Source organism: Panthera onca, chromosome E2 (assembly GCF_046562875.1).
Source record: "Panthera onca isolate mPanOnc1 chromosome E2, mPanOnc1 haplotype 2, whole genome shotgun sequence".
NCBI classification, from domain to species: domain Eukaryota; kingdom Metazoa; phylum Chordata; class Mammalia; order Carnivora; family Felidae; genus Panthera; species Panthera onca.
The window spans coordinates 2,528,552-2,556,516 of NC_138353.1; the positions used below are offsets into that span (position 1 = coordinate 2,528,552).

The window sequence follows — 27,965 nt, forward strand, 5'->3', positions numbered from 1 at the left end:
GGGGAGTGAGATTTCCAGCCTGAGCCCGGAATCCACTACCTGGTGTTCCACTGGCCTAGGGCAGCGCATGCTTCCCACGCCCCCTGATGTCCCCTGGGCCTCATGTCCTCATCTGGAGGGCGAGGGGCTCAAAACCAAGGTCCTGGATGGCCGTGGGGGGTGGGGGGTGAGAGGCCGACCCCTGGGAGGATCTCTGGGACCCTCTTGGTCATGACTGTAGGCCAGAAAAGCATGTTCTCAAGTGACGTTGCCTTGTTTGGAGAATGGTGAAAGCAGTTCAATTTGTTTCGAGGTCTCGAGGTCTCGGTCGCTTTAAGGCGGGGAGGGGCAAAGTTGTTCGTCCAGAGAGCATGTGTGTGTCAGCAAAGCCTTGAGAAAACATTGCCTAATGCCCTTGGGTCCCCTGTGTGGAGTGGTGACACCTTCGGGGGTGGGGGCGGGAAGGTGAGGAGCTGTGGACGCCCGCGTGGTGCCACGTGCCTGTCCCACGGGTGGGAGGAAGCAGTAGGGTCCTGGGACCAGTTCAGGGTGGATGTTGTGCCCTCAGCCCTGCCTCTTCCGCTCCCGACCCTGGGGGGTGGGGGTGGGTGGGAGCTGACACCCAGCGCAGGAGAGATCCCGCACCAGTCTCCACTCTGCGACCCAGGGCAAGTGAACCCTGACCCTCGAGTTACTTCTCTGCAAAGAAGAGCCTGCCTGTCCCGCATGACTGTGTGTGCCTGGCGCCCACTCACGGACAGTTCATTCCTTTCCCGGGAGGGAGTGTCCTGCCGTGTTGGGGGGCCGAGGTTCACATCGGGCTCCACCTGCAGAACTCCCTGCCTTTCTCGGAGCCTCAGCTTACTTCACGTACCGCAGGACCTAGACAGATGTCCCTTCGTCGTTACTAGTTAACATCCTCATCGTTGTTGCCACGATGCTTTCCAGAAAGCCGAGTCTCAGACTCACGGGAGTGAGACTGCAGATACGTTTCCCCACGATGTCCCAATCGTACACAACAAGAACTTACACCGTTGGTGCAGTTACTGTGATGCATCTGCCGCCGTTCTCAGCCCTGCCCCTCCAGCCTGCTCTGCGACGCAGTCTACTCTGGCGTAGACGTGCCCATACGGAGGGCTAATGCCCAGAGGGGGTCGGGCCCTGTCAGCTTCAGCACTGTTGACATTTTCAGCTGGGTTATTCCTCGTGGTGGGTAACCATCCTGGGCCTTGTGGGGTGTTGAACAGCATCCCTGGCCTCCACCCAGTAGAAGCCAGGAGGGCCCTGCAGACAGTCCACCACATCTCCAGAGATTGCCACATGTCCCCTGTGGGTGAGGAAAAATCACCCTGAGCTGAGAACCACCGAATGGCTCTTCAGCCCTTGGCAACTTTGTCCTCTCCTGGAGCAAACATTCCCCACCTTCCCTCCTACAGCACAGTCTGCTTCCATGCAGTTAATTTCTTGGCCTCAAGTCACGGTGGTGCCTGCGAGTTCCTGTTCTGGTCTCCTAAAACGGTCACCTGCGAGCTTCAAGCTTAGATTCTTGTGGGGACCAGGCAGGGGACAGGAATGGGCGAGGGCTTTGGGAGGTCAGGGAGGCCACCCCTGGTCTGAAGCGGGCTCCTGCTCAGCTCAGTGACGCACGCCCCTGCATTGTCAGGGCTGGTTTTCCAGGAGAGAGCAGAATTAGGATGTTTTAAAATGGGAAATTCCCATGAAAAATTGTTAGCAACTAATTGAAAGAAATTTTTTTTAGGTTTATTTATTTTTGAGAGACAGATGCCAAGTGGGGAAGGGACATGGAGAGAGGGAGACAGAATCCCAAGCAGGCTCGGCGCTGACAGCACAGAGCCCAGCTCGGGGTTCAAACTCACGAACGGAGAGATTGTAACCTGAACAGAAACCAAGAGCCAGAAGCTTAACTGACTGAGCCACCCAGGCGTCCCTACTTTTTAAAAATGTTTATTCATTTTTGAGAGCATGAGTCGGGGGTGGGGGGAGAGGCAGAGAGAGAGGGGAAACAGAATCCGAAGCAGGCTCCAGGCTCTGAGCTGTCAGCATGGAGCCTGATGCAGGGCTTGAACTCACAAACTGTGAGATCATGACCTGAGCCAAAGTTGGATGCCTAACTGACTGAGCCACCCAGGCGCCCCCAGAATTCTATCTTATTTTTAAGAAATGTTTATATATTTTGAGAGAGAGCGAGTGGGGGAGGGGCAGAGAGAGAGAGAGAGAGAGAGAGAGAGAGAGAGAATCCCAAGCAGGCTCCTTGCTGTCAGCACAGAGCCTGATGTAGGACTCCATCTCATGACCATGAGATCATGACCTGAGACGAAATCAAGAGTGAGACGCTTAACCCACGGATCCACCCGGGTGCCCAGACCCAGAATTTTAAATTGGAACATATCGCATAAAAACATATGGATTTCTGGCTTCTCTTAGAAGTTCTGGCAACATGGGTCATCTTGTTGCCTGCAGACCGTTGGCTGGGGTGCAGGTATATGTGTTAGTGTGTGTAAGATACTCACCTGTACACCCCAAGCCCAGGGGGAGGGACTTGTACTGTGCTTGGTCACAGGACCCTGAAGCAGGCCTTTACAATGTGCAGACCCAATATGTTTCGGGTTTCCTTTTTAGATGGTAGAGTTGGTTCTGGAGGCCAAAGATTTTGACTCTGGGGTAAACCATCCTGCACGGCAACTGGGGAAGGTTGTGGTGGCCTACGAGAGCCAGGACTCTGCCAGTGCCTCAGGTCAAAAACTAATATCCCCAGTCGTCCCCAAGAACTCGTCGCAATGCGGGTTCCCGGGAAGGCTCTGTCCTTTGCATTCAGATTCTGGAAGTCGAGGCTGGGGTCTGATAATCTGCCTATTAATGAGCTTTTTGGGGGGCGCCTGGGTGGCTCCTTGGTTAAGCATCTGACTTCGCCTCAGGTCAGATCTCACACTCCGTGAGTTCGAGCCCTGCATCAGGCTCTGTGCTGACAGCTCAGAGCCTGGAGCCTGCTTCAGATTCTGTGTCTTCCTCTCTCTGACCCTTCCCCATTCACGCTCTGTCTCTTTCTGTCTCAAAAATAAACATTAAAAAATTAATTAATGAGCTTTTTGGGTGGTTTTGGTGGCTGCCGTAGTGGGGAAGCTGTCTGCTCCAGAATGAACTCAGACTTCTCCACTGGGAAGGAACACTTGCTCTGTGTTTGGGCCTGCTGTCCTCAAGGTTTGACGGACATACGGATGTGGAGGGGCATTGCTGGTCAGGCAGATACCTGGGTCCTGTCCCCAGCGGTTCTCATGCAGTGTGTCTGCAACAGGGCTCGATGGCCCTCGTGTCTAACCAGCCCCTGAATTCCGGCCAAACTGGTGGCCGGTGCGGGAGACACGTCAGCTTCCACAGGACCAGGCACCAGACCTGTGCTTTCGTGCCACATTGTGCCATTTATCCATTTGTCCACACACACGCACATTCACTCAGCCCCTCACTTCCCCAGCAAGTCCTTATGGAATATGCCAGGAGTTGGTTTGGGCGCTCAGGTAAAAGAAAGAGATGTATGTTCTCTTACAGATCTCACCGTGTAGTCCTCATGGTGAGCCCACACCGTGGCCCTTCACCCACTGCGAAAATGGAGAAATCGGGGACATGGGAATTTGGACAAGTTTTCAATCCCATGAGCGCACAGTGGTGATAGTGCCAAGAGTCTTGTTTGCTGCCATGTATTCAGTGCCCGCCCTGGTGCAAGGCTGACTTCCTGTTCCTCACTTAACCCAGTCCTCACAAAGGCCCGGGGGTGGGCATTACTCCTCCTTTGTTGGTGATGGAACTGCTACCAGATCACGGTCTGTAAAGCGGTAGCACTGACATCTGAACTCAAAGCCCCAAACCTCATACTCCTTCCACTGTGTCCACATCTACCCCCTTGTTCATGTTTATTGAGCACTTGCTACATGTCTGGGACCCTGCCAAGCACGGGGGATGCATTGATGAACGTGACAGGCACAGTCTGCCCCCCTGGAGCTACCCGCTGGTGTCTGCGTGCGTGTGTGTGGCATCAGGGAGTGACCCGTGGGTGAGGATTGATGTGGAGAAGGTCCTGGGGTGGGGGAGGTGGGGGAGGCGTTTGTCTGAAGAGGTGGGGTCTCAAGGGGTGGAAGCCAGACAGCCATGGGGTGACTGTCCAACTCCCTTCCCACGTCTCCCCACATCATGACCGTTAAGTGAACATGTATTAAGTTGAGCACAGATGGTGAGCTGTGGTTCAAGAGCAGACGACAAGAGAAACTGAAACAGAGAAGTTTATTACTTACAGGTCATGGAGGAAGTATAACACACGTCTCAAGGGGCTGTGTGGGGAGGTCAAGGCAGAGTGCAGACAGAGGAAAGATGTGGGGTACATGCTTTTACTGGGGAGTGTTGTGTGGAGTGCTCTGGGCTTCCCAAGCTAGGGCTGGATTGGCCAATTCAAACCAAGAGAGTGGGGTTTTGGTGAGCCCCATAGCAGCCTCAACCAAGGAGAGTATAAGGCATATAGGCTCTGGAGTCAGGAGATACTCACTCATAAGAGTGCTTGTGTGAGTCACCAGGAGCCTGCTTTTGCTTGTGACTTGAGGGCACATGCTCAAAGGAGGGGTGGGTGTCAGGTTCAGGCTCCCACAGGCCACTTGGCCACACAGAAGGGATGCCAAGGCAACAATTCCCTGGAGTCACTTAGCTAAGCTCTGGACACCACCTTTCCCGAAGTGCACCCTGGGGAATGTAGGGTCCAGGAATGTTGGTTAGATATTTGGAGAAAACGGGATCCTGTGTTCAAGTAACTTGGGAAAATGTTGTATTTGAATTTTTTTTTCAACACATAGAACAGTGCTGGGCACATGGTAGGTGTGGAGTTGAGATTTTGATCACCGGATAAATCATTAAACAAGTTTTTGTTTCTTTGTTTCCCTTCAGGAGCCTTTTAATTGCAGAGGTGGGGGTGGAGGGTAAGTTATAACAAGCAGTATTTCCTGAACTTGTTTGATCATGAAACCTTACGCTAATAGAGCGTCTTGGGGACTGGTGTGCTCCAAGCCACCCTTAGAGGAGTGAATGTCGTGTGTGTGTATCTGTGTGCGTGTACACACACGTGTGTGTGTGTCCCTGTGTGTCTTTGTAGTCCCACATGTCTGTGTCCTTGTGTGTATGTATCATTGTAGGTGCCTGTGTCTGTGTATGTATCTGTGTCTCTGTGTATCATACACCTACTCATCTTTTCTCTTCCACTGACCTCCCAAAGAAGTTATGGGTGGGGAGGGATTGTTTCTGGCCCCATCTATGTTGCCTTCTCTCTTGCATTGAGAGACAAAAAAAGTCTATTCCACAACCCCCCCACCTCGTCACTTGGCTAGATCCTTCAGCACCACGGACAGAGCCTCGCCGTTGGGTCTAGAGTGTTGGAAACCCGCTTAATCCACAGACATCATCTGAGGCTTCCTAACCATCTCATGAAGTGGTATTGTCCCCATTTTACAGATAAGAAAAGAGGCTCAGGGGAGGCTTTCCCCAGGCTATCCTAGCTAGTAAGTAGCAGAGCTTAAAAGTCCAAATCTAATACCCATCCTCACAGTGGTCTCTACTCCATGCAATGCTTGTGAAATGGATGTGGCCCCCAGCTAGCAGAGCAAAAACACTATCTCGATATGGCTGCTGGGGGCTATGCCAAGGGAACTTGTGTCAGGAATTGATACGTGATCACAAATAAGATCTTAAAAAAAAAAAAAAAAGATACTTGGAGGAAAAACACCAACTCTCTTTTATCTCAATTCCCAGGTTCCTTATCCCTCTTTCTACATTATCCTTTAAGAGACTCCGTGAATAAAGTCTTAAATAAATACTTAAAAAATAATTTATCAATGGGAGCACATCATGCATATCATCCTGCCACTTGTTATGGATGTATGTATGGACGTATGTATATATGATGTTTCTATGTATCTGTGTACCTACGCATCTATGTATATCTATGTATGTATCTATGTTTCTATCATCTATGTGTGTATTCTTGCACCTGTATGTCTATGTGTCTATGTATGTGTCCGTTGTCTACCTACCTGCCTACATACTTGTGTATCCAAGATTGTTCCAGAGAAGCCCATATACATTATCTTATTCCTTTTAATATTTTAAAAAACACTTTATCATGGATGTAGCATTTTATTACCCAGTCTCAGTCAGATGCACACTGAGATGCTTTCTCATCTTCTGCTATGAAAAAATACTCCACCAAAATTCACTCTTCCTCTCCTGGCATGAGGGGGAATGTGCATTTGAATTCTGACAGATACAACCTCTCCCCAGAGGTTAGACTGATTGTGTCCCCAACAGTGCATGAAGTGACTCTTTTTGCCTGCTCTCCCCAGTGAGGAGACACACAAGTGAGGGTTTCGAGATGGCTGTTATCTAAGAGACTCTCGGGAGATACAATTTAATGTGAATCTACTGTGTGTCTGGGGCTCCATAGGTCTCATTTTGCCTAATATTCACACTAACACCAGGAATCAGGAACTATTTCCTCCATTTGGCAGAGGGAGAAACAGCCTCAGAGAGGTGAGGCAACACACCCAAAAATATACAAGGAGACACAGTAACACCGGGTTCCAGTCATTAGGTTCTGCCACACGCTGCAGAGACATGGCTACATTTTGTTAAGTGAGGCCACTCACTCAAGATCTGGTGATGTTCTGATACACTATCATTCCCAATGGGATGGAAATACTGCCCAGAATGCCATCTAGTTTGGCAGCTTCCTTCATCCTCCCCCTTGCCCCTCATCCTGGACCTCAGAGGCTCCTGTCTGTCCTTAGCTGCATTCACTGCTGTGGATAAATCCAGAAAAATTCGGCAGTAGCCTTCTACGATGCAGAAATGCTCCATGCAACCAGGCAAGGTGGATGTTCCCATTCTGCAGCCTCCTAGGGTCCTCTAGGAAAATGCTGGTCTCTGCTGCCACTGTGTGGATTCTTGAGAGTAGCACAGTGTTTGTGAAACCATGAAAAGATGGCTCCAGGGTGAAGAGCAGTAGGGGATATTATATGCCATATCATTTAAATGCGTGGGTCTGGGTTCGTGAGTTCGAGCCCCGCATCGGGCTCTGTGCTGACAGATCAGAGCCTGGATCCTGCTTCAGATTCTGTGTCTCCCTCTCTCTCTGCTCCTCCCCTGCTCACACACACACTCTCTCTCCTAAAAATAAATACACATTAAAAACATTTAAAAAATTAGCTTTCTAGGGGCTCCTGGGTGGCTCAGTCGGTTGAGCATCCGACTTCGGCTCAGGTCATCATCTCACGGTCTATGAGTTCAAGCCCCGTGTTGGGTTCTGTGCTGACAGCTCAGAGCCTGGAGCCTGCTCTGGATTCTGTGTCTCCCTCTCTCTCTGCCCCTCCCCTGCTCATGCTCTATCTCTCTATGTCAAAAATAAAAATAAAACATTAAAAAAATGAAAAAAAATTAGCTTTCTAGATTTTTGTCTCTCCTCTCCCCCTTCAATTTTTGATCATGGTCCCCAGTGATCTGTGGCAAAAAGATGAAGAAAAACCATTTGAGTGACACAGGTATTTCCAGACTATAGAAGGACCTGAGTTGGTTTTCACTAAGAATTTAAAAACTCTGCAACCAGACTCTCTTAAAAAAAAAAAGGCATTTTAGGGCAGTTCTGGGTTCACAGAATGCTAAGTGGTAGGTACAGAGATTTCCCACATACCGCCTGACCCACCTGTGCACAGCCTCCCTCCCTATCCACATCCTCCCCCAGAGTAGTGCATTTGTTAATTGATGAACCTGTACCAACACATCATTATCATACAAAGCCTACAAGTTACATTAGGGTTCATTCTCTGTGTTGTATATTCTATGGATTGGGACACGTGTATATTGTATCATACAATGTCACTGTCCTGACCTGTTCATCCTTCCCGCCTCCCCCCACCCTCTGGCAAGCCCTGATCTTTTTATTGTCTCCGTGGTTTTGTCTTTTCTGGAATGTCACATGGTTGGAATCCTACAGCACGCACTCTTTTCAGATTGGCTTCTTTCATTTAGTAATGTGCATTTAAGGCTCCTCTGTGTCATGGCTTGATAGCTCATTTCTTTTCAGTGCTGAATGATGTTTCATTATCTGGCCGGACCACAGGGTATTTATCCATTTGCCTCCTGAAGGGCATCTTGACTGCTTCCGGGTTTGGGGCAGCTACCCTCTTGGGTGCCCAGTACACAAATGTCCTGAAGCGGTGGTACCCTCAGCACTGCATACTGATATGGGATTGCCTGCAAATTGACCCAGTCCACTGGGGTAGAGGCAAAGCCACTGAGGATGCTTCTGAGGGAGGTGTTCCGGCTTAATATAGAGCGGTGGTCTTCAGGCGAGGGCGACTGTGTCCCCGGGTGACATCTGGCCGTGATTGGAGTCAGTTTCAGTGGTCACGACTGGAGGCAGGCGGGTGCTCCCTCTTAGCGGGGGGAAGCCAGGGATACTGCTCAATATCCCGTCTTGCACAGCCCCTCCCCCACAACAAGGCTGACTTGAAAACCTCACTACTGGGAGGCCTGAGCACATCTTTCTGCAGTTTTAGCTTTAGAAATTAAAGTGCTCCACTGCCATCTAGTGCACATCCGGGGACGTTCAAGGGAATTGTGGAGCCATGGAAAGGTAGGCTAGGGATCCTGACCTGAAGCCCCTATCTGTGCTACACCCAGAAACAATTCCACGGGCGGCCAGTTCCAGGTTTAGTTAACTCAGCAGCACAGGGAGGTTGTGGGGAATAACTGTGGGGTACAAACGGGCATGAGGGACTTTTTGGGAAGATGAACTGTTCCGTACATCTTGGTGAAGGCTATCCAGTGTTTGTCAAAGCTCAGAACAGCACACTAAATGGAGAAAAGCATATCCCAAAGCCAGCTTTAAAAAATACAAACTGAAGAAGAAGACACATGGCCTTCTCAGGCTCCAAAGTCAAAAACGGCTGGCCCACTCTTGCCAACATGCCACTACTGTCTGATTCTTTGTAGGATGTTTGATTGGACATTTGCAGCTTGTACTGGTCTCCTCGCTACAATGTTAGAGAGAGTAGAGACCTTGCTGGCCTTGCGTGCTGCTGAACGGTCAGCCCTGGCCCAGCGGCCAGCACATAGGGGCTGGGCATTTCCCCTTCTTTTGGAACTTGGAATTAAATGAGAAATCACGAATCAGATATAGATCATGATGTCGCTTCTAGTGCTCAAAACGCCACTGGTCGGATGGCCTGTACTTGCAGATTCCTAACACTTTGCCTTAGAGTCCTCCAGCCCGTGGAGGCTTGCTAAGGACAGGCTGCTTGGAAGGAGTGCCCAGAGGGGCTAAGCCACACAAGTCCAGTGTCTTCCTTCTGGCCTTACCAACTAAATAACTTCTTCTCTACCCTTGGAGATGGCTGGGGGAAACAAGACAGAAGCTGCCCTTTCCAACACACAGAAGTGAGTTGAGAGTGGCTTCCCTCTAGAGCATAGAGCAGAGCATTGGACAGACTATAAGGTGGCCCCATGCTCCCTTCATCCCGATGTTCATGTCCTTGTGGGGTCTCCTTCCCTTGAGTGTGAGCAGGACTTGTGACTTATAGCCAAATAGAATAGGGCAAAGTTGATGGGACCTTGCTTCTGTGGCGACATGAATTTATAAGTCTGTTTTGCAGAGGGACTCTCTCTCTTGCTAGCTTTGAAGAAGCAACCTGCCATATAGAGGGGGCGATATGGCAAGTAGCTGGGAATGCCCTCTGACAACCAGCAAGAAAAAAACTGAAGTCCTCCGTCCAACAGCCTGCAAACATATGAACACTTCTGGGAACCACTTGAATTTGGGAGAGGTTCCTTCCCCAGTTGAGTCCCAGATTAGACCACAGACCCACTGGACACATTCATTGTGGCTTCGTGAGACCCTGAGGCAGGGGATCCAGCTAAGCCACTTCTGGACTCTTAACCCATAGAAACTGTGTAGATAATGTGTTTTAAGCTGTTAAGTTTGTGAACAATATTGTGAACTGCCATAGATAACACAGGTAGGTACTTAATATTTGTGGAATGAATGTTCTAGCTGCTGGTGAGCTTTTCCAAAATTCTTCTTCTCAAACTGACCCTAAGAGGCAGGTACTATTTTCCTTATTTTACAGATAAGGGAACAAAGGCTGATGGAGGGTGACATTTGTCTAGTGTCATTTAGCAGAGTCAGGATTTCAACACGGATCTGAATAAAAAAGTTGTCGCCTTCACTCTTTGATCTCCCTTTTTGGTGGGAATTTTCCAAAGTGGGACATATCTATTGTCAGGAGAGACAGGGACAAGCAGTGCTCAAGAAACTCCATTAAACACAGAAGGCGGGCATTAGGTATTTTTAGCTATAAATAACATGATAGTCTTTAAAAAGACTGAAAGAGTAATGCTTTATTAGCTTTAACACACGCATTAGTGGTACTGCCTCACTGGGTCTGTAGGTCAGATAGTCATGTATCCCATGTGATGTTCTGAAGACTCCAGTTTAGAAGGTGTCTCTGTGACACCCCTCCCCCATTCGTATCCCACAAACCCTGTCCCACTGGCCCAATATACAGCATGATGTACTGTGAACGCTCCCAGAATGTGTTTAAAAAGTATTCCTGGGGCAGCTAGGTGGCTCAGTTGGTTGAGCGTCCAACTCTTGATTTTGGCTCAGGTCATGATCCCGGGGTCATGAGACGGAGCCGCTTGGAATTCTCTCTCTGCTCCTTGCTCTCTGCCCCTCTCCCCTCGCATGGACTCTTTCTCTCTCAAAATGAATAAATAAACATTAAAAAAAGTATTCCTGCAAAGACACCACAGATTGAAGATAATGCTAACTGCATAAACCCAAGGAAACCACAGGGCTGACGTTTCTCCTATGCCTGGCAAAAACTTTTCGTCAGCCATATTACAGGGGTGAGATGAGGCAGGCCAATCACCATCTGATTTGAGCTGACAGGGAACAAGCCTAAAACATTTCCAGGTTTGAAAAATCATCCTTGGATTTGAAGACCAAATGGGTTGTAGATTGTGCTTAGGATAGAGCCTGGCACACAATAAGGACTATGTGTGTTAGGTATCATCATCATAGACTAGATAAATATGAGGAATAATAAAAAGAAGTACATATTGGTGAGAACCCCAAGAATTTCCCACTTTCCTAGGAAGAGACTGATTGTTCTGTAGCCGTGGTAACAAGTAGCTACCCAACCAGGTGTAAACCCGTTAAATGGATCCAAGACAACTTGCCTCAGTGAACATGCTTTGACAAGCCAACCAAGACTCCCCTTAGCTTCTGAAATCCAGCCAATCAGGAAGGATTCACTCTGGTAAACACACCTGTGAATGCTACATGTCAACTCACCCCAAAGGTCCACCAATCCCTGAACCCCATGCTCCCCCACATCCCTGCCTACATGAGATCAGCAGTCTGCTCTTCTCAGAGAGATGGTGGTAGACCAGTTCTTCACTACACTAAGCAATGCACTCGGTTTTGTGTTTAAGTTTAGATATTGATAGTCACACCTTCTTTGACTTTTGGATTGTGCTTCAATATTTTATTTTAACTCCAGCAGAATTGTACTAACATTTGGGGGCCACTTTGGGGACCTGTTTCCCCACTCTTCTCCTGGATCATATCTCCACTGCACAAGGCCACATGGTACTTATTCCCCAAATGCTCTCAATGTTTGATTTTCTCCATATGCTCTGAGTAGGACAGACATTTCATAGATACAGAAATCCTAGGACTTGAAGGTCACAGGCTATGTCAGAGGCAAATCCAACAGCCAAGATATATTGGACACACAAGAATAACTACCAGTGAGGGCTTTGTGAGAAACAGAAATCATATTCCATCTCCGAGAGGGAAGTCCTGGGCACAGCTTTCAATGTTCCTCCATCAGAATGCGTGTGGGTGGGGAGGGTTTTCGCATCTTCAGTTTTTCCACCAATACCGGTCATCTTCATCAAAAGAATACCAACCATCCCCAATTACAATGTGTGGCTTGAGTAGCTGCACCTCCTTCAGTAGCTTCCTTATTTGAGGAGGATATTGCCATTTCCACAGCCTGGTGAGGCAGAAGGGGGACATGTTACTCTGGGAATTTGCTTTTTTTTTTTTTAAGTTTATTTTCAGAGAGACAGAGACAGTATGAATGGGGGAAAGGGCTGAGAGAGATGGGGAGAATCCCAAGAACCCACAGCTGGCAGCGCAGACCCTGACATGGGGCTCAAACTCATGAACCCTCAGATCGTGACCTGAAGTGAAACCAAGAGTCAGTCACTTAACTGACTGAGCCATTCAGGCACTCCAGGGAATTTGTTTCTGACCCTTCTTTCTTTAAAGTTCCCAGAAACCCCACTAAGGATTTGAAACCTCTTTTTGTACTCTTGAGGAGAAACAGAAGGTTCCCCATAGAACAAGAGTAAATCCCTACGTGGAAAGGCACTCTTCAATGTGTTAGATGCTACACTGAGCTTTTAGAGGCATCTGCCCTTTGCCATGATCCTAAGAGTCAGGCATGATTATTCATCCATCCACAAACTCCTTGAGAACCTATTATGAGCCAGGTCCTATTATAGGGCTTGGGGACATAGTAATGAACAAAGCAAAGTCCCCACCCTTGTGAAGCTTGTATCTTCTAGGACAGGAGAGAGAAATAGGTGTTCAAATAGATACAGAGCAGCTTCCCCATTTTGCAGATAGGGAAACAGGTTCCTGAAATGTCCACTAGGAAAATCTAGGTCTGGCTCTTTTATGCTAAGTCCCAAGGTCACAAGCTGAGCTTGTCCAAGCCTACACTACTACTACTTATTTTTTTTCCTTAAGTTTATTTATTTGTTTAATTTTGATTGGAGCATTGAGTCCATTGACGTTTAGAGTGAGTACTGAAAGATATGAATTTATTGCCATTATGTTGCCGTAGAGTTGGAGTTTCTGGTGGTGTAGAGTTGGAGTTTCTGGTGGTGTTTTCTGATCCTTTCTAGTCTTTGTTGCTTTTGGTCTTTTACTCTTTCCCTCTTTCTCGCTCTCTCTCTCCCTCTTTCATCTTTTTTCCCTTCAGAGAGTCCCCCTTAAAATTTCTTGCAAGGCTGGTTTAGTGCTCATGAACTCCTTTAATTTGTGTTTGTCTGGGAAACTTTATCTCTCCTTCTATTTTGAATGACAGCCTTTCTGGATAAAGAATTCTTGGCTGCATATTTTTCTGATTCAGCACGTTGAATATATCCTGCCACTCCTTTCTGACCTGCCAAGTTTCTGTGGATAGGTCTGCTGCAAGCCTGATCTGTCTTCCTTGTAGGTTAAGGACTTTTTTTCCCTTGCTGCTTTCACGATTCTTTCCTTGACTGAGTATTTTGTGAATTTGACTATGATATGCCTTGTGGATGGTTGGTTTTTGTTCAGTCTAATGGGAGTCCTCTGTGCTTCCTGGATTTTGATGTCTGTGTCTTTCCCCAGGTTAGGAAAGTTTTCTGCTATGATTTGCTCACATAACCCTTCTACCCGTATTTCTCTCTTCCTCTTCTGGGACCCTATGATTCTGATGTTGTTCCTTTTTAATGAGTAACTGATTTATCTAATTCTTAAATTGTGCTCTTTTGCCTTAATCTCCATCTTTCTTTCTGCTCCCTTATTCTTCCTAAGTTTGTCCTCTGTTGCTGATTTTCTGTTCTGCCTCATCCATCCTGGCCGCTGTGACACCCATTCAAGATTGCAGCTCAGTTATAGCATTTTTTATTTCATCCTGACTAGGTTTTAGCTCTGCAGAAAGGGATTTTAATGTGTTTTCAACCCAGCTAGTATTCTTACTATTGTGATTCTAAATTCTGGTTCAGACATCTTGCTTGTATCTGTGTTAAACTCCTGGCTGTCATTTCTTCCTGTTCTTTCTTTTGGTGAATTCCTTCATTTCATCATTTTGAAGAAAGAAAAGGAATTAATAAGGTAAAAAAATTAAAAACAACACACAAAAAAATCAAATAAAGGATGCTTAGATCCTAGGTGTGTTCTGGTCTGGTTGTTGAAAGGAGCTTGATAGATTAGAGAAAAAAGGGAAAGATAAGAAAAAAAAGAAAATATTTGAAAATTTGAAAAAATGTATACAATGGGGAGTGCCTGGGTGGCTCAGTTAAGCATCCGACTTCGGCTCAGGTCATGATCTCACGGTTTGTATGTTCGAGCCCCGCATCAGGCTCTGTGCTGACAGCTCGGAGTCTGGAGCCTGCTTCGGATTCTGTGACTCCCTCTCTCTCTCTCTCTGCCCCTCCCCTGCTCATGCTCTGTCTCTGTCTATCAAAAATAAATGTGAAAAAAAATTAAAAAAAAATGTATACAATGAAAGAGAATAAAATAAAATGATGGAAGTAAAAAAACAATTTGAAAATTTTACAAAAAAGTAAAAATATAGTAGAAAAAAGTTAAAGAAAAACTATTTTTAATAGAAATGGAAAATAAAAATAAATTTTTTCTCTTTCTGTATTGAAGAATAAGAAAAGAAAAAAAAATTGAATAGATGGACCAGCAAACAGACTGAAATACGATTGAAATTGCATCAGTTTCCCCTAGATGTTGAACTATGAAGCACTTTGTAGTCCATAAACTAAGCAGGTGGAGAGACTCATGTTGTTCCTGAAGAGCGTGGTTGGCAGTTGGGTGGGGCTTAGTGTAACAGCCCGGTTCTCCACTAGATGGCGCTGCTTAGCTTACTGGGGTGGATGTTGCCGCGCACCTAGGCGTGTGCGCGCATGCGCGGGAAGGGCGAAAATGGCGTCACCCAGGTAGCGGGTCTCTGGTATGGAAGTTCTGTTCTCTCTGGCCAGTGATCGCGCACTCATCCTCTGTGTCCGGCTTCCGTCCACCCCCCGCTTCCACACTGTCTGTGAGCAAGCTGTCAGGTTGCCAGGCGGCTCCTCCCTCCTGAATTTTATCTCAGATGCGGCTGTTTCCGGCTGTCACTTCTGAGGGACTGCAGCTTTGTTCCGCTCAGACCTGCGGGAGGGTCTCACCGAGCAATGGCTGGTGCCTGCCGCCCCCAGGAACCTTCTCGAGACCGCGGCCGGGTGCCAGCCCGCCCCAGAAAAAGTTCACGCGGGCGTGTAGCAGCAGCATTTTGGGGATTCTGGAAAATCACAACTCACATCTGGCGCCAGGCTTCACCCCCAACGGCCCTGTTCCAGCACCAGCGAATGTGGTGGTTCTGCAGGATCCGCTGGGACCTTTGCCCGTGGGGATTCCTCCCAGCAGGGGAACCGCCTCCCGTGTGGCCCGAGGACCTCGCTCTCTGCTCCTGGGGATTCGCCCCTCCCATCAGAGCTCCACGAGGTATGCAGCTGCAGAGCTTTGGACTCTGCGCTCCCCCTGTTTACAGAGTTTAATAGAATTTAAACCCTCTCCTCCTTTCTCCCTTTTTTGTTCAGCCCCTTACGCATACTTTCTTTTCTCTCCAGCCGCTTTCGGGCGTTGGGGGTGGGGGGATGCTTCCTGTACTCTCCCTCCGACTCCATCCTCTCTCCGCAAGCACAAACAGCCCCCTTCCCTCTGTGACTTTCTCCCCCAGTTCAGCTCTCCCCGCCGCGTACCTGTTGAATTCTGTGGTTCAGGCTGTGCAGATTGTTGTGTTAATCCTCAGATCAGTTTTCTAGGTGTGCAGGATGGTTGATCTGGCTGTATTTCAGGGTTGCACAAAAACCTTCCATCCTGTTCCGCCATCTTGGCCCCCTCCAAGGCCACCCTGCTTTTTGAGTAACTGATACAAGTATGCTCTTTTCCAACCCAGTCTTCCGCCTTTTCTGCTCATTTGCTGAAAAGATCCCTGTAACAGTTCCTGGCCACGTGGAGATTTCCAAATCCACTCAGCCAAGCCTCTCAGTCTTCCCCCTCAGATCCCACACGATAAGCCTTGTGTTCTTTCTGGGTACACCCATATGCCAACACGTGACCCCTGCATAAACCCAGCCGCTGCAATCTGGGCCATTACAGGAACCGACAGGGTCTCAGTTGGGCAGTTTTCTACCGATACAAATACAGGACAACCAGCCTCAATGGGTTGTCCATCTTAACTGTTTTTCAGTGTACATTTTAGTGGCATTAAACTGGACCCACACTGTTGTGCAGCCATCTCCACGTGTAGCCTCGTAACTTTTCATCTTCCCCAGCTACAACCCCATGCCCGTTAAACACCAACTTCCCATCCATCTCCCCCAGCCTCTGGCAGCAGCCCCTACTTTTTGTCTCTATGGATTTGACTCCTCTCGGGACCTCACTTAAGTAGAGTCACGCAGTGTTTGTCTTTTTGCATCGGACTTATTTCATTCAGCATAATGTCCTTAAGGTTCGTCCATGCGGTAATGTGTGTCACAATTTCCTTACACTTTAATGCTGAATTTTATTCCATTGTGTGGCTATACCACAGTTCATTTGCTCATTCACCTGTCAACGGATGCCTGGGTTGCTTCTGCCCTTTGACTGTTGTGAATAATGCTGCTATAAATGCGGGTGTACAAATAATTCTTCTAGATCCTGGTTTCAATTCTTTTGGATATGTACCCAGAGCTATAATTGTTGGCTCATCTAGCAATTATATTGTTAGTTTTTTAAGGATAAACATCTTATTTATATGTTGTCTCTCCACTGTTTCTAAACCCATCCAAAAGTAAGCCCTGTGAAATCAGGCACCTTGCCTCTATGTCTGTGTCCCTGTATCCCCAGCACTGTGCCTGGAACACAGTGGGCACTTAGTGGTTGAATAAATATCTGGTTTCTGAGCCACAATCTCAACTTCTGGGGTAAAGTGTTTGTCCACCAACTAGCATGCCTGTAGTACAAGGAGGTTTGTATCTCAGAAGACAATGCCAGGGACTTACCCAATTATTTGTAGATTAGATGTGGGTTGTGCAAAGGCTGGACATAACTTCATCATTCCTGCAGGGCTGAAATTGTTCCGCATCAGATTTAGGCTGGTCAGGCGCTGGCTGCAGAGGAGGGCCGAAGCGAGTGCCTCACAGCAGTCTGAAGTCAGTCCACATGCCTCCAACCTGCAAAGCCAACATGCCAAGAAATGCCTCCAAAGATTAGTGACTGATCCTTCAACCCATCTGACTTTCACATCAATGTTTAAAACTGAGTTGTGGGCACTACCTGTAGAAGTTTCTGGTTCAGCAGTTCTGGGCAGGAACCTGAACATTTGCTTAGTTTTTTTTTTTAATTTTAATTTTTTATTTTAAGGAGAGAGAGCAGGGGAGAGGGGCGGATGGATGGGGAGGGAGAGGGAGAGGGAGAGGGGGAGAGAGAGAGAGAGAGAGAAAGAGAGAGAGAGAGAATATGAATGAATGGATCTCAAGCAGGCTTCATGGAGCCCAAAGTGGGACTTGATCCCACAACCCTGGGATCATGACCTGAGCCAAAATCAAGAGTCAGATGCTCAACCAACTGAGCCACCCAAGGCCCCCAACCTGTCCCAATGTTTGCATTTCTAATGAGTTCCCAGGTGATGATGCTGCCATTGTTGCTGGTTCTGGTGGTAAGAATCCCTGAGTGACTTAATTATAGTTGTGGAAAGAATGAAAGATAAAGGTTGAGAGCATCTGTCACCAGGGAACCAAACAAGACACATGGAGAAAGACTTGCTGAGGAACTGACATTTCATGTGAGACTCAAGAGACAAGAAGTAAGCCCAGTGAATGGGGGCAGGAAGCAGCAACAGAGCTTAGGACACTGCACAGCCCTTGTGGAAGGAAGGGGTGGGACATGTCTGAGACATGGAGAGTCGACCAGATGGCCAGAGGGGAGCCAGAGGCAGTGGCGTGAGAGGAGGCTGGACATTTTAGGTCATATTAAGGATTTAGGATTTTATCCTAAGAGCAGTGGAGAGCCAAATGGCATTGTTGGATGTAAACATGGTATGGTGACCATGTTCTCACATGTTGGAGATGCATATTGAGGTATTTAGAGGTACAATGACAAACCCTGTAACTCGCCAGAGCAAAATATTGATGATTGTTTAAATTGGATGGTGAGCATACAGTTTTTCATGTCCCAATCATTCTAGGTTTGGCGTGTTTGGGAATTTTTTGTGATAGAGTAAAAAGTCTGTGGCATGGAGCTCAAGTAGTTTTAGCTGCCTGTAGTTAGATGGTGAGGTGGGATTGAATAAGGCTTATTATTGGTTTTGCTTCTGAAATTATATCTAAGCATTTATGAAAACAAAATCTCTAGTGGGGTGTCTGTGGAAGGAGACAAGGGGAGGTAATTCTGTGATAGTATAAGGCACTTCGTAGATGCTTCTTGGATTCCCAATGTGAGCAAAGTTACCCTCTGATAGAGGTAGGGATTCCGCCTTTACTGTTTATAAAGAAGGGAATGTGGGTGCAGATATTAACCGCTTTCATGGTGGAGAGTCTAGGACTTTCCTATGAAGTAGCTTTATGCTGATTTGAAGGGGGTGATGTCATCTCTTAAGCACCAGGAAGAACAAAGCAAATTCAAGTGGAATCAAGAGAGAACACCGTCTTTGTTCAAGCAACTTCAGGCTCAGGTCCCCATTTGTCTTCACCCAGCCCTCAAACAGGTGGCCCCAGGAGCTCACCCAAGCCTCCTCAGAGAAGCCTGCTTGTGCTTTAGTCCCTCGCACAGCTCTACGATGCCATGATCACCCAGGGCGTTGGCGGCAAGATCCAGGCTCTTCAGGTATTTGCTCCTCGAGATCACCTGGGACAGATTCTTGCAGCAGGTGGCAGTGAGATGACACTTAACCAGTCTGCAAGAAGACAGTCCGTGTAATTTGAGGAGAGAGTGCTTCAAGGGGATGATGCCCAGAAACATCAGTGGGGTGTTTCCTTTACTCTTTCCTAACTGGTAACCTTTCTGTTCATCCCTGGTAATGTTTTCGACTGTGCAAAATCCACTAGTTCATGTGCAGAGGGAGATAGTGGCAGGTGGGGAAAGTATGTGATGTGGCTGGAGGTATCTTTGGAAAAAAAGAAACAAGCACATCAGAGCTTGCTTCCCACCTGGAGATGGGTAAGGATTCTCCCTGGTGGATGAGAAGAAAGAGACAGAAAAAAAAAAAAAAAAACCACAAGAGGGAAGTTGGTAGAGTCCGTGACAAAGGACAGAGCCCTGAGGGAGCGAGAAAAGATGACAGAGGACAGAAGCTACTGAAATGCGAGTTAGGTTTGGGGTCTGAAAGGAGAGGCGTCTTGTGCTTCTGTTCCCAGTAGGAATGATGAAGGTGGGAGTCGAGAGAGCCCCTGCAGTAAGGACCGGCTGACTCATCTGAGTAGAAATGATGGGAACAGCTTCACTGTCTCCTATTTTCATTTTAAAATGAACGATCCCATCGGGGATGAGAGAGTCCTTCTTCATGAGGCATTCACACCAAGAATGAGCAAGAACACGGTTGTTAGGGCCCACACCTGCAGATCAGGTGGGAATGACCAGGTCTTGGATGTCAGCATGGATAAATGATGAGGTGAGGACCAGATAACCCCCCAGCACATAAATGTAATCCCAAAGAGATGTCATCTCCAATTGATTAAGCTTTAGTTTCTACTCCATACAAAAGTAGGGCTTGATATGCCAATTTCATGAAAACAAACGTAAGAATTAATGCTTGGGGGGGGGGGGCGGAACTCTGATTTGTGGGTTATGATCTCTATCCAATTCCTCTCTATTATGTATTATTGGAGAGGAAGAGGTCTTAAAATGGTCTTACTTTTTGGTTCATTAATTCTATTTTTGTAATTGAAGAGAAGGTGCTACCAATTACATAAAGATTTGCAAGGTACATATGACTAAAACATTGGCCATAAGCTCAGTGTCTAGCTTTAGGGGATTTTTTTAAAGGTATCATGCCTCCTTAAATGGAATACTTAGCTACTACTATGGTCTGCAGATCCTTGGGGGACAGAATGTGAGACCAAAGGCAAGATTTTGGCTCCTTGGGAGTTCTGGTTTCCCCTGGGAATGATTGGTAGGGGAGCTACATGAGACTTCACATGCAAAATATATAGAGCCCTGTGCCTGCCACGTGGGCAAGAAAGCCTCCAGTGGTAACTGCTGAGATCCTTTCTTTGTAACACTAAATGGTATTTATGCATCTGGGAGGAATTTGCCAAAGGAGTAACAGCGCTTACTGCTTGGTTATGAATTGGGGATTTATCTCCTCTCATTGAGACCTTTTAACTTTCCTGTAGTCTGTTTAAGGATGGAATACTCTTATTAAATAGAAACGTTCCAGTAAAAGGGAGTGAAAAGGTATCGAGAGAGAGAGAGCCCCTCCGTTTTCGCCCTACATACAGAACGAACAGCAGAAGAGTAACTTAGGACAAAAAGAAGTCCTCTGAGAAGTGAACAGGTTTTAGAAACCAAGGGCGACCTAAGCTGCAAAGATCCTGTCTTGGGGCTTCTGTTTGGACTCATCTCTCTGTCCTTCCCACACTCACTGTAGTGTACCCCAGAACACATGAGCATCTGGTTGACCCCAGAACTGATTTTTGGTACCAGTCTTCCTGCTCACATCTCTTGACTTTCTAGGAACCCCAGGCCCCAATATGGTAGAGTTGGCCCCCAACAACCATTGAAACTTACTCCAGGTCCTGGAGGCGACAAGATGGCTCCATCATGACCTCACACAGAAGGTTCACCCCGTCATCTTCCAAGGGGTTCATGCTGAGGCTCAGGTGTGTCAGATGTCTGTTGCCCATAAGTGCAAATGCAAGAAAGCCACAGCCAGTGACATCCAGGTTACATTCTTTTAGTCTGCAGGGAACACACAAGGGAGAGAGGAAGGCGTACTCAGGACTTGGGGTAACCTTGGGGAGGCAACTTCTGTTGGCCCCAATTTATTCCTGCTTTGGGAGGGGGATATTTATGGGGGTACTTAAGAACCTTTCAGCTTGCTCTGGAAAACAGTATGGAGGTTCCTTGGAAAGTTAAAAATAGGACTACCCTACAACCCAGAAATTGTACCTCTGGGTATTTACCCAAAGGATACAAAAATATAGATTTGAAGGGGCACATACACCCCAATGTTTATAGAAGCTCTATCAACAATAGACAAAGTACAGAAAGGGCCCAAATGTCCATTGGCTAATGAATGGATAAAGAAGATGTGGTATATACATACAATGGAATATTACTCAGCCACTAAAAGGATGAAATCTTGCCATTTGTAACAACGTGGATGGAACAATGTATTATGCTAAGTGAAATAAGTCAGTCAGAGAAAGACAAATTCATATAATCTCACTCATATGTGGAATTTAGGAAACAAAACAGATAAGCATATGGGAAGGGGACAAAAGGGAAATAAACCACAAAAGACTAACGATAGCCAAGAAACTGAGGGTTGATGGAGGGGTATTGGTTGGGGGGATGGGCTAGATGGGTGTGATGGGGATTAAAGAGGGCACTTGTGATGAGCCCTGGGTGTTGTATGTAAGTGATGAATCACTGAATTCTATTGCTGAAAACAAAATTATGCTGCATGTTAAGGGACTGGAATTTAAGTAAAAGCTTGATGCCCGGTATGATGCACGTTCCGGATGCCGTTCAAGATCCCCTGTTTTTAATTTTCCTTCACACTCAATGTGTTAGTTTCCTATTGCTGTTATAACATATCAGCACAGTATTAGTGGCTTAAAACACACATTTATGATCATGTGGTTCTGGAGTTCAGAGTCTCACTGGAGCAAACTCAAGGTGTCTGTAGAGCTGTGTGCCTTCTGGAGGCTCGAGGGGATAATCTTTGCTCCTTGCCTTTTCTAACCTCTATAGGCTGCCCGTATTCTTTACTCCCAGTCTCCAGTCAGCAGTTACATCCTCTGGCCTTTGTTACCACATCTCTTCTCCTCTTCTCTCTTATAAAATCCCCTTTGAGGGGCACCTGGGTGGTTTAGTCAGTGGAGCATCTGACTTCAGCTTGGGTCATGATCTCGCGGTTCGTGGGTTCTAGCCCTGTGTCGGGCTCTGTGTTGACAGCTCAGAGCCTAGATCCTGCTTTGGATTCTGTGTCTCCCTCTCTGTCTGCCCACCCCCGCCCCTGACATTTGTGCTCTGTCTCTGTCTCTCAAAAATAAATAAACATAAAAAAATTTTTTTTAAAACCTCTTTGTTAATATTAGGGCTGCACAGAGAATCCTAGACCATTCCCCATCTCGAGATCCTTAACTTAATTGCACCTGCAAAGTCCTTTTTGCCATGTGAGTTTATGTATTTACAGGGGTTAGGACACCGACATCTGGGGGGGGAGGGGCACTATTCTGTCTACTATACTCAATATCCCATCACTACTTAGAACTCACTCTAAGAGACATGAACATTAAAGTTATATTCTTTAACAGAATTTATGGCTACAGGTACACCATCAGCCTAGATCAGTTTTTTGCTTTTACAGAGTTATTGGTGAACTGATTGGTCAACGGGGTGAGATGGCATAAAACAAAATGACCCCAGCAAGGCAAACTGATGGTATGGAACAGGTGTAACAAAACCCTTTCGTTCTCACTCCCACACCAAAGATGGAGGCTAGAAGAGTAATTTGGCAACACGGGGTGGCAGTTTTTAAAGCAGTTACTGAGACATCTTCTTGTAACCCAGCTAGAGTACACAGCATCGCCTGACTGTGTGCGGGTCCCTCCCTGGAGCCGAGGAACGCTGCCTCTGTGGCTCTCAACCCTGTGCCACCATTACCATCGTCTAAACATCTCCCTTATCCAGCTCTCCCTACCAGAATCTAAGCTCTGTGAACCTAGAGAACACATTTACCATCTCTGCGTCTCTAGCAACTAAGAGAGTTTATGAATGTGGCCGAGCCTCATTATTCTTGGATTCTGTGTTTGCAAATTTGCCTGCTCAAAGTTATTTGCTACCCTGAAAACCCCTAAGCACGGTGCTCACGGTCCTTCACGGACACGCGTGCACGTGCAGAGCAGAGAAAGTTTTGAGCTGCCCAAGGCACCCGCTCCCAGCTGAGGCTGAACTCATTTCAAATTCATCATAAACAAGTATCCTTTTCACTCAGTGCCACGTTTTTTCGTGTTTTTGTGGCTTTTGTTGTTTAAAATGCAGTGGTAATGTCTAGTGCTGAAGTGCTGCCCACTGTGTCCACGCACAAGAAGGCTGTGCTTAGGAGTGGAGAAAATAGCTTCCTCCAGGCATGAGTGATGGCCCTGTTGGCCCTGAGCTCAATGCTAACGAATCAACAATATGCATTAAATAAGGGGTCTTTAAACAGAAACGCACAAAGCAAGGTTAGGCACTGATCGACTGGTAGAGGAAAACGTGACCAGAGGCACCCAGGAACCTAACCCCATGTTTCCCATGGGAGCAACGGTTCTGTGTTTATGGTGACTTTTCAGAACGTGACTGTGGTGACAGTAAGGAGAATTGCCTGCCTTTGGGTGAATGATGATTTCCCACTGAAAGAAAACAGAGGCAGAAATGGAATGTTCCACGGAAGGAGGAAATCGGGGTGCGGGACAGGACACAGCCCTTTTAAGTTCCTTTCATCATGACAACAGTGTTCCCCTCTGCTTTGTGTTCGGCAGGTGATACGTGCTGCTTGTAATAAAACAGTGCATCTCCCAGGGAAGGGAGTCGGACTCACATCAGCCTCTGTAGCCCACAGTTGGGGGATTTGATGGCTCGACACAACAGATTCATGCCTGCGCTCCCCAGGCTGTTGCTGGACAGGCACAGGTGTGTCAAACTCTGGCCGCTGGTGAGGCCTGAGGCCAGGTCCTGGCAGTCGGCAGCTGTGAGGCCACAGTTCCCCAGTCTGCAAGGAGAGAGCCCCCCAGAAGGGAATGGTGAGGTTGTTCAAGTTGCATCCCTCCCTCCCTGGCAAGGAGGGGAAGGAGAGGTCACCCCCGTGGCTGGCATGCCCCTGCCGCTATAGGGCGACATCACATTATATCTGCATTTAACTTGCAAAGTCAACGCCACTTAAATGATGTGGGTGACTAGATCTGCCGTGAGCCCCAACGGGAAACACACGGGCGATGCCAGCCGCTCTCCGTCCAGTTGTTTTGCTCCTCGCACGTACTGTGGTGGGAGGTGTTGCTGGATTAGTGACCTTCCTGTTTGGAAGCTGACCTTCCTATCCCATTGGTTTCTCAAAGCTTCATAGGCAGGAGTACTTGCAGAGAAGAGTTTAATGGTGCTTCTGGCAGGGGCTCGTGATGAAGTTAGATAAGTTAACCCCTCTAAGGTGCTCAGAGCTGTGCATACAGCAAGCACTTACTCCATATTATTGACAGTGATTTATTTCGATGAAGAAATGCTATGTGGGTTGGATTAGAAGGGGGTCAGGATATGTAAGCCTGAAATATGCCACTTTGGCATAAGGATGATCTTGAACTGAGAGCATCTGAGAAAAAGCAGAGACAGGAAGAGCTCTCTGCTCTCCCTCACCTGCCTAAAAACAGGGCACGAATTTCCCTTGTGCATGCGTCCCTCCTCTTCGATTCCAGAAAGAGAAGGACACTTGTCACCAAAGATGGGCATGACATTGAGGTGACTTATCCTATAAACTTTATCTACCGTTAGGTCCCCCCATATACTTCTTAGTCACCTACCCACAATTTATCATACCCCTTTTATCTAGTTACTCTTCCACTATTTATCATATGTTATTATAATGATATATAAGCTCAAGTCTGCCCGCTCCTTTGGGTTCCTCACATCTTTTCTGTGAAGCCCCCAGGCACATTAAAAAAGAAGTACCACCAATAAAACTGGTCGGTACTTTCCCCTGTCAATCATCAGTTTAATTTGTAGGCCTCAGACATCGCACCCAAGAGGATAGAGGTAAAGTTTTTTTCCCCCTCCCTTACAGACCGAGGAAGAGAAGACGTGTTGGCTTCTCATGTGATTCTCTGCCCCCCACCCCCCCGCCCCGAATCCCACTCAGGACTTTGAAGGGTACTTTGTGCCACTTAGTTTTCTTTTTTTGGTACGGCTTTAGCCACCAAACTCCCCATGAAAAAGGGAGGTTATTGCCATGGCATGCTTTGAGAGTGATGAGGGAAACAACTTTGCCCACATGGTAGGATATTGAGGGGGAAATTTCCAAGTAATAGATTAGTCCCTTAGGTATCCAACCAGAGCTCATGTTCTGGCTTTGCCTTTTATTCCCCACGTGACCTTAGACAAGAGATTTCCCTTCTTCTGGATTCTCTTTTCCTTATCAGCAAACGGGATGAAAATAATTCCTCCCTGGCAGTTGTTTGTGAAGACGGGATTAATGAGAAGAGAACATCCAGCACAGAGGCTGGTGTTCAAAGACACCGTAGATGGTGGCTCCAGCCACAAGCCTAAGACTCTCCAGGATTTCGGCATGGGTGAAACTTGCCAGTAGGGAACACAGCATTGCTAACTCTAAGCTGAACACTGTATGTTAGTTCCCCAGAACTTACTTGTGTTTAACCAACCTCTCCCCTTTGGTCCCCAGCCAACAGCCCCTGGCAACCACCGTTTCACTCGCTGGTCCTATGAGCTTGGCCTCTCCCCTAGACTTTCATATTGGTTCAGAGTTTAGTGGCGAAGGCACGGATGTTATTTACTGGGTGTTTTTTTTTTTTATCCTCAGTATTGGGGCACTCCCATGGGGTCACAACTACCATTCCAACCCTTGGCTTAGGCATCAGCTAATTCCTTCCCCATCGCTTGGACCGTCTCAGTTAAGAGGAAATAGCCCGGGTGAAAAGAAGTTCAACTCACATCAGCTTCTGCAGGGTGCACTGTGAGGCAATCAGGGCATGACAGAGGGGCTTTATGCCCTGGGCTGTCATCTTATTTCCTACTAGGCTCAGAGATTTTAGGCTGATGGACGTAAGAAGGATTTGGGAGATCACCATGCAACAGGTGGGGGTTAATCCACAGTGATCCAACCTGCAGAAACAGGCAACACGAAACACAGTCTCGTCTCTGCCCATAAAGCAACCCGTTTCCCTGCATGCCAGCCACGCTGGCCTTTTTGCTGATTTTTGGACACTGTTTGCTCCAGACTCAGGGTCTGAGCATTTGCTATTTCTTCTGCTTGCAACATCCCCCACCCCCACCTCCAACCCCACGTCTTTATGTGGTTCAGTTTTTCCATTCGGGTCTCTTGAATGTCACCTCTTCTGAGTAAGCCAGTCTCCCAACTTTACTTACCTGTGCCTGCCCCACCCCGCCCAACCTGGCCACCCCTCTCTCCAGCATTCTTTTATGCAGATCAATGATCGCCAGCCAATGTTTTATACGTTTGCACTTAAAAAAACGTTGAAATACATCTGACACGTAACATTGGGTAAGTTTAAGGCATAAACATGCTGATTTGAAACATTTATGTACTGCAGTAGGATTGCCATTGTAAGCATTAGTGAGCACCATTATTTCTTTTTTGGGGGTGGGAATGATTCAGATCTAGTATCTTCGCAGTTTTGATGTTTGTAATACAACCTTGCTGTCTATGATTATTACACTGTGCGTTAGGTCTATAGGACCTATTTGTGTACAGCTTTGCAAGTTTGCTCCCTCAGCGTCTCATAAGCATCCCAAGTAGCGGTGTCTTTTGACCAAGTTAATCTAATCCACAAAACACACGCCCAGGATTTACAAAACTGTGGTACCAGCCCCCAAACTGGAAATGAACAGAACGTCCCCGGGTAGTTGAACGGTTACCTAACTGTTCTGTACCGTGCTACCAGATAGGAAGTACTCAGCACTAAAAAGGAACCAGCATGGATGCTGGATCGGGAAGAATTGGCTGATTGAAAACAGTCCAGTCACAGGGCAGTGACATACTGTACGATTACGGATGGTGTGGTTGCAAAAGGGAACGGGGTTGATGGCACTTCTGGATCTTGGGTACGGCGTGGTTTTACAAATCTGCACGTTTCACAAATTGACACAAAACGACATACACACGTTGGTCACTGTGTCAGCATCCCTGGGTTTGACATCACACTGTTAGTTATGGAAGATACAACAATGAGAAATTGGCTCAAGGGTTCCTGTCATCTAATTAATTTTTTTAAAGTTTATTTATTTATTTTGAGGGAGACGGACACAGTGCACAAGCAGGGGAGGGTCAGAGAGAGGGAGACAAAGAATCCCAAGCAGGTTCCTCACTGTCAGCGCAGGCTCTGACTTGGGGCTTGGCCTCAACAATCACAGGATCGTGACCTGAGCTCAAGTTGAGCGCTCAACCAACCGAGTCATCCAGTTGCCCCAAATTGGATTATCTTTGTGAAGCACTGAAAGTTACCTTTTTATTGTGGGGAAATATGCCTCACAAAGTTTGTACAGGTGTGTGGCATTAAGTACATCCACGGTGCTACACAAGCATCCATACCATCCACCTCCAGATCGTGCAGTCTTCCTACTAGTTTTGCAACTTGCTGTGAACAATTATTTAAAAAAAAAAAAAAAAAAAAGCAGGGGCACCCGGATGGCTGTCAGTTCAGCGAACGACTCTTGGTTTCGGTTCAGGTCATGATCTCATGATTTGTGAGATCGAGCCCCACGGTGGGCCCTGTGCTAATGGCATGGAGCCTGCTTGGGATGTTCGTTCTCTCTCTCTCTCTCTCTCTCTCTCTCTCTCTCTCTCTCCCCCCCCCTCCCTCCCTGCCTCCCTCCCTCCCTCTCTCTCTCTCTCTCTCTCTCTCTCTCGCTGCCCCTCCCCTGCTCACACTGTCTCTCTCAAAATAAATAAACATTAAAAAAAAAAAAAAGGTAAAGACAACATTGGCAAAACCAAAATAAAAAAAGCAAAAGCCATCCCCAGAACTTACCTCAAAGACTCCAGCAAACAGTTTGGGTGTCTTAACGCTTTGCACGCCATCATGAGATCTTCTTCCCTCAGGTGGGTGCTTTCCAAGCTCAGGTATTTAATATTACGGTTGGAAATGAGAGTCGTCCAGAGATGATGAAGACCAAGGGTAACCTGTGTACCTTTAAATCT

The 27,965-nt window shown here is 47.2% G+C and overlaps 1 protein-coding gene across 1 annotated transcript in view; it reads right to left on the bottom strand.

Annotated features, from left to right (window-relative positions):
• Positions 1–11,074: 11,074 nt before the first annotated feature.
• The window catches only part of NLRP5 (NLR family pyrin domain containing 5), a 32,372-nt gene continuing 15,481 nt past the window's right edge, over positions 11,075–27,965 (bottom strand). Inside the window, exons 7-13 of the mRNA XM_078439230.2 lie at positions 27,796–27,963; positions 25,739–25,909; positions 23,625–23,795; positions 20,606–20,776; positions 18,603–18,773; positions 16,882–17,052; positions 11,075–12,086 (exon numbers count right to left, since the gene is read on the bottom strand). Of these exons, the coding sequence (XP_078295356.1) occupies positions 11,954–12,086; positions 16,882–17,052; positions 18,603–18,773; positions 20,606–20,776; positions 23,625–23,795; positions 25,739–25,909; positions 27,796–27,963 (1,156 nt within the window). The 3' untranslated portion in view covers positions 11,075–11,953. The remainder of the gene's footprint in view (positions 12,087–16,881; positions 17,053–18,602; positions 18,774–20,605; positions 20,777–23,624; positions 23,796–25,738; positions 25,910–27,795; positions 27,964–27,965) is intronic.